Source organism: Solanum stenotomum, chromosome 3, assembly GCF_019186545.1.
Source record: "Solanum stenotomum isolate F172 chromosome 3, ASM1918654v1, whole genome shotgun sequence".
NCBI lineage: Eukaryota > Viridiplantae > Streptophyta > Magnoliopsida > Solanales > Solanaceae > Solanum > Solanum stenotomum.
In genome coordinates, this window is record NC_064284.1 from 3217505 (window position 1) to 3232726 (window position 15222).

Sequence of the window (15222 nt, forward strand, 5' to 3'; positions counted from 1 at the left end):
TAGTTATTTTTAATAATATAATCAATTAATATGAGACAAAAGTAAATATTTTCTCCCAAACTTGATCAAACCTGATAACCATTTAAAGAAGAAATTTTAATATAAATGATTATAAGAGAAAATAATTGATTGTTGGACTGAATTACCAGTAAGGATAAGGTTTTGTCTTGTACTGAACTCTTTAAAATATAAATTATTTCATCCGTTTCAAAAAGAATGATCTCTTTTTTTTTTTAGTCTGTTTAAAAAAAATGACTTCTTTCTTTTTTTGGTAATATTTTAATTTCAATTTTTCACGTAACATGTTTAAGGCCACAAGATTAAATGACAATTTTATACCTTTGACGTAACTTTAATTTAAAACTATAAAATTAAAAAATCTTTTTTATTTTCTTAAATTCCGTAACAAGTAAAATTAGGCTTGAAACGGAGAAAGTATTTTTTTTTGATTCGACTGACGACAATACCAAATGCTATGACGTTATTTTAATGGCGTCCGACAAATAAGACTTCCCCTTTCCGTTTGGCTTCCTCTTCCCGCAACTGCCACTTCTCTCTCTCTCTCTCTCGCTTCTAATACTTCTCAATTCCACCTCTTCATCTAAAAACCTAATTATCTTCTCTGCAGGTTCACTCCAAATCCTTCAATTACCAAGTTTTTAGTTCGTATACAGCTTGATTTTCACTAGAAATCGTTTCAATTTCAGAGCAGTAGCTGTAATCAGTAGTGCGTGTGAACGGAAAACAACAATGAGCTGGAGGAGAGTCGGAAAGTCTTTTCAGGCACTTTCAGCACACTTTTTGCTTTTGTGTTTCACCGTTTTGCTTGTTGTCAAGCTCGATCACTTCGCTGATTTCTCCTGGTGGTGAGTTTTCTGTTTTCCCCAATTTTTTTTTTTTGAGTTTAATTGATGAATTCTGAATAATGATGTTATCATAGTAATTGTCACCATATGGGATCATACTGGGTATGTTGTTTTTGTTGAATGTCAGCATTAGTAGTTGTTTCTCATGCCTTTATTTCCTTGGATGCTGATGTTGATTGTTTAAACAATGAGTAATCTTGTCTAGGAAACTTATTTATTTATGGGTCGGTTAGGGGTGACAAAAACTAGGAATGACAAGGGTCTGTATATGGTAGTAAATAAGCTTGAATTTGGTTTATATGAGTGGTCAATATGAACACCCTTCTCATTGTTTATCGGTTGATTTTAACTTGTTGCACTGTGTAACCCCAAGGTTCATTGTTCCTTAAAATCGGGTTATGCAATCTATGGAGTAGGGGCAGTAAATTTTGCTAAGAGTGTTTTGAGGTTTAATAAATATGTATAAAAAGTAATATTTGACCTGCATACACATTATAATTTTTGGGCAAAGGGTGTGCAACTGATCACTCGTGAGCTTATGTAGCTAAGCTACTGAGTAGGGGACAAAGATAAAAGATGCGTGTTTATAACCCTCCAGTTCGAAACCCACTAGGTGCAAACAATTTCTGAGGGCCATCGGACTGGGTAAAACCTGAATTAACCGTGGTGCACTTGCGGGAAACTCCTTGCCGAGGGCCTGTGCACCCCCGGATTAGTCGGGGCTCAAAGAGACTCGGACACCCGGTGCAAATCAAAAAAAAAAAATAACCCTCCATTAGAGACAGAAAGATCTGTTTTATAGACAAAGGAGCTACTAGTATAGTGACCTTCAGATTTCCTTTCACCATGTTTAGATTTAGAGGTGTTTCACCATGACTTTGACTTGGATATGCAGGGTTGTATTCTTCCCTGTGTGGGTGTTTCATGCAGTTGTTGCCCGAGGAAGATTCTCTCTGCCTGCTCCATCAATTCCCTATGATCGCCATGTATGACTTTATGCAGTAACTTTTTTAAATTTTGATAAGAAAAAGGAAGTCTGTCCAAACAAAATTACTAATCAAATTTCACTTCTGCTTTTATATTCCATCTATTGTGGGTGTTGCCTCCATGTGGATAGTGGGCTCCATGTCATGCTGTTGTTGCGACACCTTTGCTTATTGCATTTGAACTACTTCTCTGTATATATCTCGAGAGCATATATGGTAAGAAAGAAAAACTCCACAATCGTTTGTGATATGATTCCTACAAGTTTTCTGTTTCTCGGTTTTATGCTACTAATTCATGGTGCGTCTAGGTCCCTATTAGTTTGTTAACCAGAATTGTCCTTTACTTACTCTTCTTTTCTTGTGTTTTTCTGCAGTCTACCATTCAGCGGCTGTGAATTTGAAATTTGTCTTTCTTCCCTTGTTAGCATTTGAAATAATTATTCTCATTGACAATTTCAGGTACTATGCTGACATGTTTTTTGTGGTTTTGACTAATTTGTTTGATTGCTTTACAATGAAAAAACAATCTAGTGGTTCTTGTAGTGCTAGAATTCTTAAAAGAATCTCCAAAATGCCGTTCCTCTTAGAACCTAGATTTTGTTTATAGCTTTTCATTGATATATTTATGTGTACAGATAAGCATCCATTTCTAAAGATATTTTAGAAAATCATACCATAAAGGCTTCAGAAGTGAACTCTTTGCCTTCTGATAGGGTTAGTGTTAACATTGCTTGCGCCTCCAAGTAGAACTATGTCATTTGTTCAACATATTGGTCACTTCTAATATTTCTTCCCTTTTAGTCCCTTTTCTGCAATATTAGCTGTTAAATCTTTGTGCATGACCTGCTGTATGGAAAGTAATGAAAATAAGGATAACCAATAATGGAATGGAAATAGTAATACACTCGCTTATATTTACTTATAAAAAAATTATGGGATTTGGATGATACATTCACCTTTCGTCTATATCCGTGTCTTACTGATGGATAAATAACTTTTAACATTTGGAGCAGAATGTGTAAGGCATTATTACCTGGAGATGAAGAAAGCATGAATGATGAGTTAATATGGGAAACACTTCCGGTAAGTTCATTTATTTGTCCTTGGTGATATAGTAATAGTATAGTTTAGGTTTTCATAGCTGAATTCGTACTTCTCTGATTTTCAATTTCTTGATTTTGTGAATTCATCTTATAGTTGATTTGTTCTAGTGGAGGATATGTATCCTGGTCGACCAATAGTTTAAATCATTTGAGATGTGTCTGTACTCCTAGTCATAGTAATCCAACCTATGTTTTAATCCCTTTAGTATCAATCTGAAGCATATAGAACTAAGATCTTTATAACATGAAGTCTCGTGAGATTGAAAGTGTTTTTTGTGAAAAAATTATCTAGCTAAGATTAACAAAATGCATAACTGACTAGTAACTGCATTGTTATTTTCCCTGCTTGTTGACGCCTAAAAGTGTTAGGGGTTGCTCTCAACTATGAGAGTGCATTATTCATCACTTAGTTACAAGGATCAGAAATGAAGAAGCTAAGATAGTGGAGTTTTTATTTAATAAATACAGGAATAACATACCTTTGATCTGTTTCTCTGATCCAATAATGATCATATAACTTATAGAAGTTAAATAAGAAGGCGGTTAATAGTTAAAAAATAAGGCCTTCAATAGTTATCGACACTTAATAAGCGATCGGAAGATTTGTATACCGTAGTTTGTTAATCCATCACAAAAAGTGGGCATACTATTCTCTTCTGTTCATTGCAAAAAAGACTCGACTTCTTTCTTTTGAAGCAAAATATTCCCTCCAGTAGTTCAAACTATAAACTAATTCTGTTCAAAGAGCTTACCTGTGAGCTAGTTAAATTTGGTCATGCCTTCTGAGTTGGAGGACTGTTATCAATGACTGCATATTGTAATTGATCTGGGTGTGGTTGAATGATTTTATGGTGTGTCATTGCAAAGTTTTATGGTTTGAAACAAGTAACTTAGTATTACTTATCAAAAAGAAAAATAAATTGATACCTATTGGAAAATAATTTGGTTATGGCTATTGAACCGTTGTTCTTGTTTTTTAATAATGTGGAGAATATAGAAGATGGCTTTACTAAATGACGATCTTATGCTTACTAGCATTTTTGGGTGGCAATCTCCATGGTCTTCTTTGTTGCTGCCACATTGTTCACCCTTCTCAAGTTGTGTGGTATGTACCTCTGTCTCTCTGTGGATTTTATTTATTCATTTTTGTTGGTTTGAAGGGTACAGCCCAAAGCATCTCCACTTCATGTTCTTTCCTTGACCTAGAGATCATCTATTCTTTGACGATTGGGGCTAAGATATACAGATGTACAATTGGATTCCTGGAAGTTTTATGCATTCATTTTGACAAAGAGTGGATGAATTATGTGTGTTTACCTTGAGTTACAGGATTACATTTTAACATGTCCTTAGTCATGTTTAGAGGGAAAGCAGGGGCTTGCAAAATAAACAAGTCGTATTTTTTGTGGTTGATTGCCAGTTTTTTCTAGAAGCCCATGTCAATTCCTCATTTACTCTGTTTAATTTTAAAGTAAATGTCATCAGAAAAATAGAGTAAATGAAGAAACTGAAAGAAACCCAAATACAGGCCAAGGTCACTCTGAAAGTGAAGTTACAAAATAATCTGAATGAAGCACCCATAATTTTTTAGCAGAATGGTACAAAGTCTTCTCAATGTTTAGTTGCTGAATTATTAAGACATCTTGAACACTTTTTTAAGGAGAAGCCTGAAGTAAGGTAAATATTTGAGGTCCACTTTTAATCGTTAGGGAGACACTATAATTTTCAGAGTTGTTACTATTGAACCCAATGTTCTTTCCATAAATGATATTTGCTCTGACAGACCAATTACCAAGATGCGTCAATCATTCTTGCTCCATTGCCTAGGCCTTCACGGGTTTACATTTCCGAAAAGCATAACTGGAGTACCTACTTTTAAGTGTATGATGTGATTAGGGATGCCAGGGAATCTTAAGTTGCCCAGGAGTTCTGTTGGATACAACAAATCTTCATCATCAGTGTCACGATTGCTTTACATACATTGCCTGAGCTAAAATATGTTCTTCCTTCACCTGGTATTGTTTTCATAGTTGTATCATTCAACTCATGCACCATTTCATTTTTGGCATTAGTATGCTCTTTCTTTCAAATATGCTGGGTCATTGTATGGATAAACTGCCTCGACAAATGATTCGATTGGATCGTTGAATGATTTGATGCATATATCAGTAGACAATTTAACAAACTCCCTGTAACATTAAGCGAAGTGAAACCCTCTGTTACATATTGCTGATTGATATTTTGATATTTTAGATGCTCGTTTTAGTTCATGATTTTCATTTAATTATGGCCAGTAATGGTCTTGAATCCACCAGGTATTTCTTGCATCATTTAGAAATTAGAACATATCCTACTGATATCTGGATACTGAATAGCAGAAATATCCTCTACGAAAAGCAAAGCATTAATAATGATCAGCGTTTTAGAACGGCGTGCTTTTTATGCGATAACTTTTAGGTCTGGCAGAATGTGCCCTAAAGAGGTCTCTGAATATTCATTGTCTATGACCATTTCATTGGTTGATGAAATATGACAATGGAATAGAGGAACTGGAAGACCCTATCATTCGTGTTCCTTCAAGGGCAGTTCTATATCATGCCTAAATGTTATCCAACATTTTGACTGTTTTATTTATAGTATGCAAGTCTTTTGCTACCTGTCCCTGTCTCTAATACCTATACCTATGCTAACACTATTTCTTTGTTCTAGAAGATGTCGGCGCTCTGGGCTGGTGGGATTTGTTTATCAATTTTGGGTAACTCCTGTTTGTGATGCTCTTAGTCATCCTCCTTCTGATTGGTACCAGCCTTCAGCTAGAACTAACAAAGATCAACATCTGTTTTGGCAGTATTGCTGAGTGCTTTGCATTTCTTGTTTGTACTAAGTGGTCAAATCCAACAATTCATAGAAGTTCTGATGCACGTGGAGCTAGTTCTTCATCTACTACTATCAGACAGCTTGATTGGAATAGTGGCTTAGTGGTTTCCTCAGAGGAAGAACCCCATAGTAGAATATGTGGGCTGCAAGACCTCGGTGGTCACATAATGAAAATTCCAATTATACTTTTCCAAGTCCTCCTCTGCATGCGCCTGGAGGTAAGTTACTCTATGATATAATTATGGCCTTGCTACTGGGCAGAGGAGATGCTTCCGATGTGTTTCTAACAATTGATGCTTCTGAATTTCAGGGAACACCTGCTGGTGCAAGACACATTTCTCTTCCAGTTATATTCTTACCCATATTCCTATTGCAAGGAGCTGGCGTCTTGTTTGCTACATTAAGATTTGTTGAGAAAACTGTTCTTTTATTGCGAAGTGGAGCTGCTGTTGGACAATACCATGTGATTTCTTCAAGAGTACATGACTGCTTTGCATTTATGCATCATGGTTCCAGGTAAAATCATAAGGAACCAACAAGAGACAGATAAATTATTAAAGGTTTCGTTTCGGTAAAACATGATATACAAAATGAAGGATCATAAAATTATGGGATAACACGATGACTCTTAACTGTTACATAAAAAGTGATTCTTGAAACTGCAATTAAGTGATGGTTGGTATGTGTTGGTATTTTCAATAAGCAGGCTACTTGGTTGGTGGTCCATTGATGAATCAAGTCGAGAGGAACAAGCTCGACTATACCATGATGGATTTCCTGGGTAAGAATGGTTTTTTCTTCTCCTCTGTTTGAGTTCTTTGCATTGTATTTCATTCCTATGAAGAAAGGATAATGTAAATGTAAATGTAAATGCACCAACCTCGCTGGAGATGGAAACATGAAAAGAACATTGATGAGTGCACAATGGTTTTCTTGGTTCCATTACTTTCACATTGTTCTCTAATTCAATAAAAGGTTTCAATTGATTTATCAATCTAGACAACACAAAGCATCATTAAAGATTAAATATGAAACAACAGAAAAAATTGACTTAAGAATACAAAAACTCCACAGCCTTCTTTTTTATGGTCTAAAACTTCTGATAAATGGATGACGACTGCAGACTGTGGACTAACAACAATTGACTTAATAACAAAAATATAAGTGACCATATTAAACGACTCGATAGCTGGTAAAATTTCCTCCCAACACAATTCCAAATTTAAGTATTCTATTTACCACCTCCCTGATAATTATGAGTTCAAGAACTCTTCTCCTCTTCCGGCTCTGGGAAACATTTAAGATCAAACTTGAGTAGCTCGGCCTGAAGAATATTTCTTGTCACTTTGTCCAATTGTAGCTTGATTGCCAGCTACTACTCCAAGTCTCCAACTTGTGTTTATCTAACGGTATTTCTGAGCCGGGGGTGCATGCTCTTATAAATTAATATTTGTTGTTTCTCTCTCTTATCCAATGCTTGTGATTCTTTACGGAGATCTTCAAATGCCTCAAAGACATTTGATTTGCCCACATCGGCATGATCGCGCTGGCGATCCTTTAGTTTCAATTCAAGAAATTTATCAATTAATTTTTCTGTACGTGTAGTCTGTGGAGCCATAGGACCACAATTTCCACTTTGTGAAAGAGTATAACACAACTTCTGCTCCGGTACGAGTTGAAATCTCATTCGCTTTCTTAAACAAGTTTTTTTCCTTCTCGCGGAAGTAATAATGCGTGCATCCTTTGACTCAAATAAACTTCATTTCAATCTTTTGCCTACCCCTCCTAATCCTTTTTTCCATCACAAAATCAAATAATTAAAGAAGAAAATAAGATGTTTTAGCTTATTAAGTCTAGCAATTTTGAGAGGAACTTCTGTGTAGTTTATAGTAGATGCCGCAAGTCTATTTGTCATGTGTATTGTCATGCTAAATTGATGTTTTCATATGTGAGTCTATTTGCCACTTGTATTGTCACGTTTATTTTATTTTTCATATTATGTGAATCTAGTAGGAGATTACCATGAATCCTAACAAAAATTCTCTTATTATTTATTTCACTGCAATTGCGAAGTAATAAAGACGAATTGAATCTAAGGGCTCATTGGGACATGCCATATGAACTCATTATTTGAAATTAAATCATATAAAATTAAAGTTTTGTTTGGACATGCAATTTGAATTTTTTAAATTGTATTTTTTCTTTTAAACATGAAAACCCCACAAGTTGTGAAAACTATCAAAAAGTTTCCAATTCTTGTACAATCTTACCAAATGAGCAAATCATAGCTCATAAACAAGATACCGAATTATGCTAAGGCGCCACATTGATAAGTCACTTATTTTCATGATCTTTTTATAAATAATTGTTTGTGATTACAAACTTCCAAATACACATAATCTTATTAACATCCATTAGTCAACAATAGTAGTAATTAATCATTCTTTAATATAATCTTTTTATATGGTATGTACAATCTCTTCACGCCGAACAAGAAGTTTTTCTGCAAAATTTAAAATGATGGGTCATATATTTACAAAATCTGAACTTATGGGTCAAGTTTTACATTTAAAATTTTTGGAAATCATGATTTGGAATCCCAACTCATTTTTTTGGGAGAATTTGGGATTTGATCCCAAATTGCATGTCCAAATGCTGATGTGAAATCATGATTTCATATCACATGTCCAAACGCAAGCTAAAGACAAATGAAAAATAACAATGATTTTAATTTATTACATATGTAATATTAATTCGAAAGGGGAGCCTTGGAGCTCCGATAAAGTTGTTTCCATGTGATTTATAGGTCTCGAGTTCGAGCCATGAAAGCATCCACTAATGCTTGCATTAGGGTAGGTTATCTACATCACACTCCTTGGAGTGCAACCTTCCCTCAAATCTTGCTAATGCGGGATGTTTATGCATTGAATTTAATGTTTTCAAGTTATGAGTTTATTTGTCACGTGTATTATCATGTTTATATTTAGTGTTTCCATATTATGTGAATCTAGTACAAAATTACCACGAGTCCCAACAAAATTATCTTCTTATTTATTCCATTGCAATTGCAAAGTAATAAAGTCGAATTGAATTCAAATACAAATTAAAATAACAATGCTTTTAATTGTTTATTAATATAATGTTAATTCGGAAGGGGAACTTTGAAGCACCGATTAAGCTGTCTTTGTGTGACTTATAGGTCTCATGTTTGAGTTGTGGAAACAACCACTAATGCTTGTATTAGGGTAGGTTATCTAAGTTGTACCCCTTGGGGTGTGGCCCTTCCCCGAACCCTACAATTAATTCTATGGTATGAATGAAAAGAAAACATGTCAAAGAGCTAGTTTTATTTTTCATTTACATGTCCTAATGTGATTCAAGAAAAAAATTATCTACATTACTAGCTCAGTAAAACCTTATAAGATGATTTTACACCTCTAATTAGTCACATTTATGTTTACTTTTTAACCTTCATGTGCTTAATCGAAGTTGATGAACAAATTACTTCCCTTTTGTGGCATCATCTTTATCATTTTCAATGTTATTTTCAAAATTTTCTTCAAGTAATATCGACAATTGTATACCGAGTAACATTTAATTCACATAGTGCATACATTACAACTCACATAATATTGTGCTTCCTAAAGTACACTTTAGACCTATAATTAAACTATTCCATAAAAATATGCATATGCCTTTTATATATTCCATCCGAAATACACAAGGTATGATTTCATACCTGATTCATTTCAATTCTAATTCTTAGATTACCCTTCGGGGTGGCCCAATGGCTTGGGCTTGGGACTTCCATGTTGGAGGTCTCAAGTTCGAAACCCCTTGCCAGCTAAAGCAAGAGGTTTGCCTTATGGGTCGAGCTCTTCGCACTGGGCTTGCCTAGTGCGGGTTACCTCTCCTATGTGGTTTGCGAGCTATTGCATAGGAGCGGGGGTTTTACCTTGTGCGCACCCAAAGGGTCGCGGCTGCGGGTTTCCCTCGTCATAAAAAAAAAATAAAAAAAATTCTTAGATTGGCAACGCCTGATGGCTTAACCAATTTTAAGTTTTTATTCTCTAATCTTTGCTATACACCGATAAGATCAGTCCTAACTTTCAATTGCATCATTAAGGATTACTGCGATGATTTTTTAATTGTCATAACCTGAGCCAAGGGTCTATCAGGTACATCCTCTCTACAAGGTAGGGGTAAGATTGCATACACATCTCCCTTCCCGGATCCCACTTCTGGAATTACACTGTGCATATTGTTGTTGTTGAAGAAAGGATAAATTTGTTTATTTACTGTAACAACCTATTAATGTAGCGAACAATTTCTATACAAGTGGTAAACAAAACTGTAGAACATATACAAGAAATATGGTTCTCTATAAAATAATATCATATCATTTATGCTGATGAGAACCTCATGGTGCTCCAAATTTTACTAAAATTGTTCAAAGTTGTCTTGTCCTTCCCTTCCAAAGTCGCCAATAAAAGCCAAATAACTACCTCATAAGTGCTGCATGTTCTTTTTCTTCCCAGCTGAACATTACATCATTTGCTACGGTGGCTTTGACCACTTACCAATAAATTTAGTGTTATCCTCCGTACTTACTATGCAACAAGTTCCAACTAATCTAGATGTTTCTTCTGAGAGTTTGTCTCACGACCCATTCTCTAAACAAAGCCTTGACCGGCATCCGGTGCCTTACTTCACCGAGCGGACTGGCTTGACTGTTCTAGCCTGTACCTTCATATCACATACCCCACATGTGTATAAAAATAAATGACTCAAGTCTTTGTTAGAAACTTCAATACAAACAATTCCTAAAATCATACAAATAACGTTTGAAATCTATAAATAGTGAAATGTACTTGAAATAATCCCAAGTAACATGATCAACCATAATCCAACTAAAAACACATCTATGAAGCCTCTACTGGAGTGCTAAGAGGAATGCACAGGACACAGATTTCCTGGCTAATCCCCAAAACAAATGTTGGAGAAATGAATGAAATTGTCCAACTGAAAGAGAAGAAATCCGCTGTCAAGGACGGAGCTCACCAAATCAATTTCTGGAATAAAGCAACCTAGCTCGTAGTCTGCTCGTCTATGAAACTTGCGTCTACATTGACCTATGTCAATGTAGGTTCCACAGAGAGAACGTTAGTACACCAGTAGCGGTACTCAATGAGTCTCAACATTCCCCTCACTAAAGTCAGAACGAGACCTTAAATAAAAACGTATGGGTAAGGTTTTTAAGGAACTTCATCCTAATCAATCGAAATTCAATTAAGGAAATACAAAAAATGGGGTAGTGATTTGTATATAACTTTGTATGACTTTGCTCTTCTATTTTGTATTTCCTTCCTTTCCTTTTCTATTTCTATTTATTTATTTATCATTGCTTCCCTTGAATTCCGTGTTCTATAACGACGAAATATAACATTCGGGCATTTCAGGTGGTTTTCCGTTTATCAGTGGAACTCTACTAAAGCTAAAAAAGAAATCAAATTTGCTTATCCCTTCATTGTTTTCCTTCTTCACTCTTGTGAAAGATACTTTATGATGAATTATGGTTTGTTTCCTCTCTTATCCCTTCATTTTAATTTTTTTTCCTTCTAACAAACAGTCTTCTTTGAGTTGAAAGAATAAACCAGCTTCTTGGATTAGCTAAATAGGGCTCCAGGATGGGTGTTCAATAGGTTTCTATATGAAATGTTGGCCAAGGATAAAAGAGATTTATGAAGGATATAATCATTTCTATTGTACTTTCTAGGGGTTTTTGAAGAAGCTTCAATGCTACCATATTTTGCATTAACACGAAAAAGGGGAAAAAGTGGAACTATTGAGTTAAAGAATTCTGGCTTTCAACTAGTTAGATTGCTAAGCTGTTATAACAGAAAGATCGAGAAGGGTGATCGACAAATTGGCAGCAGACAAACAAATGAACTTTATAAACAACAACATACCCAGTGTATTCCTACATGTGGAGTCTGGGGAGGGCAAGATATATGCGCACCTTACCTCTAACCTTTGTGGGGGTAGAGAGGCTATTTCCAATAGACCCTCTGCTCAAAAAGAGAAGTTATTCGTAGAAAGGTAGCAAGAGAAAAGATAATAACAATATTCCCAGTGTAGTCCAACAAAATGGAGTGTGGGGAGGGTAGCAAGAAACAAATGACGTCAAAATATCAAGATACTGGGCAAATCAAAGCAACAGATAGCAAAAATTCACATTGAAGAATATGAAACTATGCGATTACTAGATGCTACTAGTAATAAGGAGGAGAGGATATGAGGTTAGTCCCTGCCTCTCCCACTTAACAGGTGGCTACACTCGGTTATCTACTAACCTTGTGCCCTAATCTTTGTCCTCCATACCTTTCTATCTAGGGTTCTGTCTTCAGTAAGCTGAAGAAGTGTCATTTCCTGTCTAATCACCTTAATCACCTCCCCCGGTTCTTTTTTGGTATACCTCTACCTCTCCTAATTCCTACTACAATCAACCTCTCACACCTTCTAACCGCCGCATACCTCCTCTTCACATGCCCAAACCATCTGAACCTCGCTTTCCTCATCTTGTCTGACACGGATGCCGCACCGAGCCAGTTAAAAAGCACACACTTCTGCACCTTTAGTGAGAAGCGAGGAGTGACGCAGCCCTTGCGCTTTTCTACCCTGAAGTGAGGCATGAGTGAAGAAGTGCACACTTTTGCGATTGAAGCGAGAAGTGAGACAGTGCAGAAAAGCGAGCTTTATTCAGCTGCTCAAGTTTTAAAATTAAATTGCTGTGACTAGTTTTTTCTTTAAAAAAAATACTTCCGCTACTTTTCTTATCTTTTAGTTTGTCTCCTGCAAGCCTGCAAATTCTCTTCCTATGTTTTCTCTGTTGCTACTCAACTAAACTGCTGGGGTTGGACTACTCTATTTTCGCTTCTTCTTATCTGTGTTCTTCTCATGTTTGTATTCTCTGTTATGCCTGTTTTTTCTCTGATTTGTAATTTTTTTCTTTGTTCTTCTCTGTTTTGCTCGATTCTCACTTCCACATCCATTTGTACTTATCACTGGATACGTCACATCACTGAACTTGCACTCTAGGTACTATGTTTTAGTCCTGCTACAAATGACCTATATAAGGAGGAAGAAAAAATATGAATCCAGTGATAATTGCAAATGGATGCCTTGTCGCAGGCAGAGAAAAAATAAAATGCGTTAATCGTTTAGTTCTGTTTTGTTTCAGTATTTTTTTTCTTTTAAATACCATAACCAAACCAAATATTGTTTGTTTCTCAAATCTAACACCACATCAACCAAATATAAAACACTTCCTATTTATTCATTGTGAATCTGTTTTTCGTTCTGTCTGATTTTTAATTTTTTTTTTCTTGAACACTCCTACTCATTGAATTGCTGTTCATTCAGTTGTTGTAGTTCATCAATGTTATCCAGAGCTTATGGTAGTAGTAACAACCCTTGCTTTATTTTTTTCATGAGCAATTGCTAGATTGTGTATCTCATCCTTTCATCATCACCAACCTATTCTTGATAAATTGGGGGTGAACTTGGCCGAAATGGAGACTGCTATTACTTCAGTGGATTATGAGATTTTATTTCATTATTGTAACTACTTATTGTTTTGCAGGTATAGTACCTTTTGTGGTTATCCACCTGAAATAGTCAAGAAATTGCCCAAGAAGGATCTTGCTGAGGAGGTAAGCTTATCGTACATTTTTAGCATAGTGCTTTTCATTAAACATGCCACAAAAATTTGATATTGTGTTCATACCGGTAGTGGTTGATAAGGTTCTTTCTAATCATATAATGCATTAAGCTCTTGACATAACTTTTTTACCACACTTTTGTGGATCTATCTCTTTCTGCTCATTCTATATTTCTTTTATATTGTTTTTTGATTGATAGGTTTGGAGACTTCAAGCAGCTCTGGGTGAGCAAGCAGAAATCACTAAACTGAGCCAGCAGGAATATGAAAGACTTCAAAATGTAAACTTCTTAATTTCACTTAGGCTTTCTCAACTCTGTGATGCAGGAGATAAGATCTTTCATCTGTTTCCAGTATATTGCATGACTGTTGCATGGACTACTCTTTTTTGAAAAGATACTTACACTTTCTACTTAATTTTTACTATTACCCACTTGTGGGATTACACTGGTATGTAGTTGTTGTCGTTGGCTGTGACATCTACTTGTGGTAGGGGTAAGGTATGCATACACCCCGCACTCCCCAAGCACCACTTGTGGGAATATACTGGCGTGTTGTTGAACTGGCTGTGTCATCTTTTTCTGCCCTTTGCATGAAATGCTACTTGTTAGCAGGCGTATCGAAATCCTTAAGTTGTGAACAGCTACCACACTCAGTCCCGAGCCAGTTGGTGTGATGCTTAAGTTTTACTTGAAAAAGAACCATAATCCTTGAGCTGTACGTCATCAACATTTTTTCAGTTTATCTTTGACAGTTCAATTCCAGGAGCTCGTGTCTTATCGAAAGATCTCAGAGAAGATATTACATTTCATGTCTGGTAATCTAAATGAATATATATAAATTAATGTATTACCATGATTTAGTTAACTGGTCTAGTTTGAGATATGAGTGTACTTGTGTGATTTCATACCATCTAATTTTTTTGATAACTCGGAACTCTTTCACTGGATTTGTTGTTGTTGAACTGTGTCACTTTCTTCTGTACAAAATGTTACATTTGTTTGTGTGAGGAGATTCTTGTATAGCTGATCACATTAACTTAAAGCAATTTTGATGCTGTTCAGGAAAAAGTTCTATGTAGGGTTTGCTTTGAAAGAGAGATTAGTACAGTGCTACTCCCTTGCAGGCATCGCGTCCTTTGCAGGTATTTTGCTCTACCATTATGGGGCCTAGCAATATTAACTACTTGCCAGTCATACAAATGTTCATTCTTATCTCATGTTGTGTAGTTCCTGCTGTGAGAAATGCGACAAATGCCCCATCTGCCGTGTCTGTATCGAGGAGCGCTTGCCTGTATATGATGTCTAAGTTAAATCCATCAAGCTTCTGCCTTCTTAAATGTCAAATATGATACTTGGAAATGTAGTTTACCGAATTTTGTGCAGTTACTTTGCTTAGACTGAACTAACGTAATTGGGTAGGACACATTTTCAGATTGCAGTTGCTCTTCCAGTAACTGTCATCTTTTGTAAATATGTGTCCTTTCTACTGAAGTAAGTTGTATATATTATCTACTTTTCTCGTTTTCTTTTAAAAAATAGTTCTCTAGTACTTTATTTTCCAGACCTTTTTGTGTTATTCAGTAATCAGAAAATTTGAAGTGCTATTCAATATTGAAGTTGTGATGCTGCCTTTTTGGTGAAACCTGAAAACTATGTCCAAGACTAGTT

General features: G+C 35.6%; 1 protein-coding gene across 2 annotated transcripts; it reads left to right on the forward strand.

Annotated features, from left to right (window-relative positions):
* Positions 1–463: 463 nt before the first annotated feature.
* On the forward strand, positions 464–15058 carry LOC125858022 (uncharacterized). 2 transcript variants are annotated; one of them, XM_049537696.1, is made up of 14 exons: positions 464–866; positions 1762–1852; positions 1984–2068; positions 2227–2311; positions 2866–2935; positions 3991–4060; positions 5668–5710; positions 5804–6050; positions 6143–6348; positions 6539–6613; positions 13475–13544; positions 13753–13833; positions 14617–14696; positions 14782–15058. In XM_049537696.1, exons 1-14 carry the CDS (start codon positions 751–753, stop codon positions 14858–14860), a joined length of 1398 nt encoding a protein of 465 aa, XP_049393653.1. In that variant the 5' UTR covers positions 464–750; the 3' UTR covers positions 14861–15058. The 2 variants fall into 2 exon arrangements, with proteins under 2 accessions (XP_049393653.1, XP_049393652.1); XM_049537695.1 differs by having other exon boundaries at positions 477–866; positions 5665–5710.
* The last annotated feature ends 164 nt before the right edge of the window (positions 15059–15222 follow it).

Excerpts from the sequence above, each read along its gene's own strand:
- LOC125858022 (XM_049537695.1), top strand. The coding sequence starts at position 751 with ATGAGCTGGAGGAGAGTCGGAAAGTCTTTTCAGGCACTTTCAGCACAC. Across the intron at positions 867-1,761 it reads TTCGCTGATTTCTCCTGGTG|GGTTGTATTCTTCCCTGTGT; the intron begins GTGAGTTTTCTG and ends TTGGATATGCAG. Across the intron at positions 6,349-6,538 it reads TTTATGCATCATGGTTCCAG|GCTACTTGGTTGGTGGTCCA; the intron begins GTAAAATCATAA and ends TTCAATAAGCAG.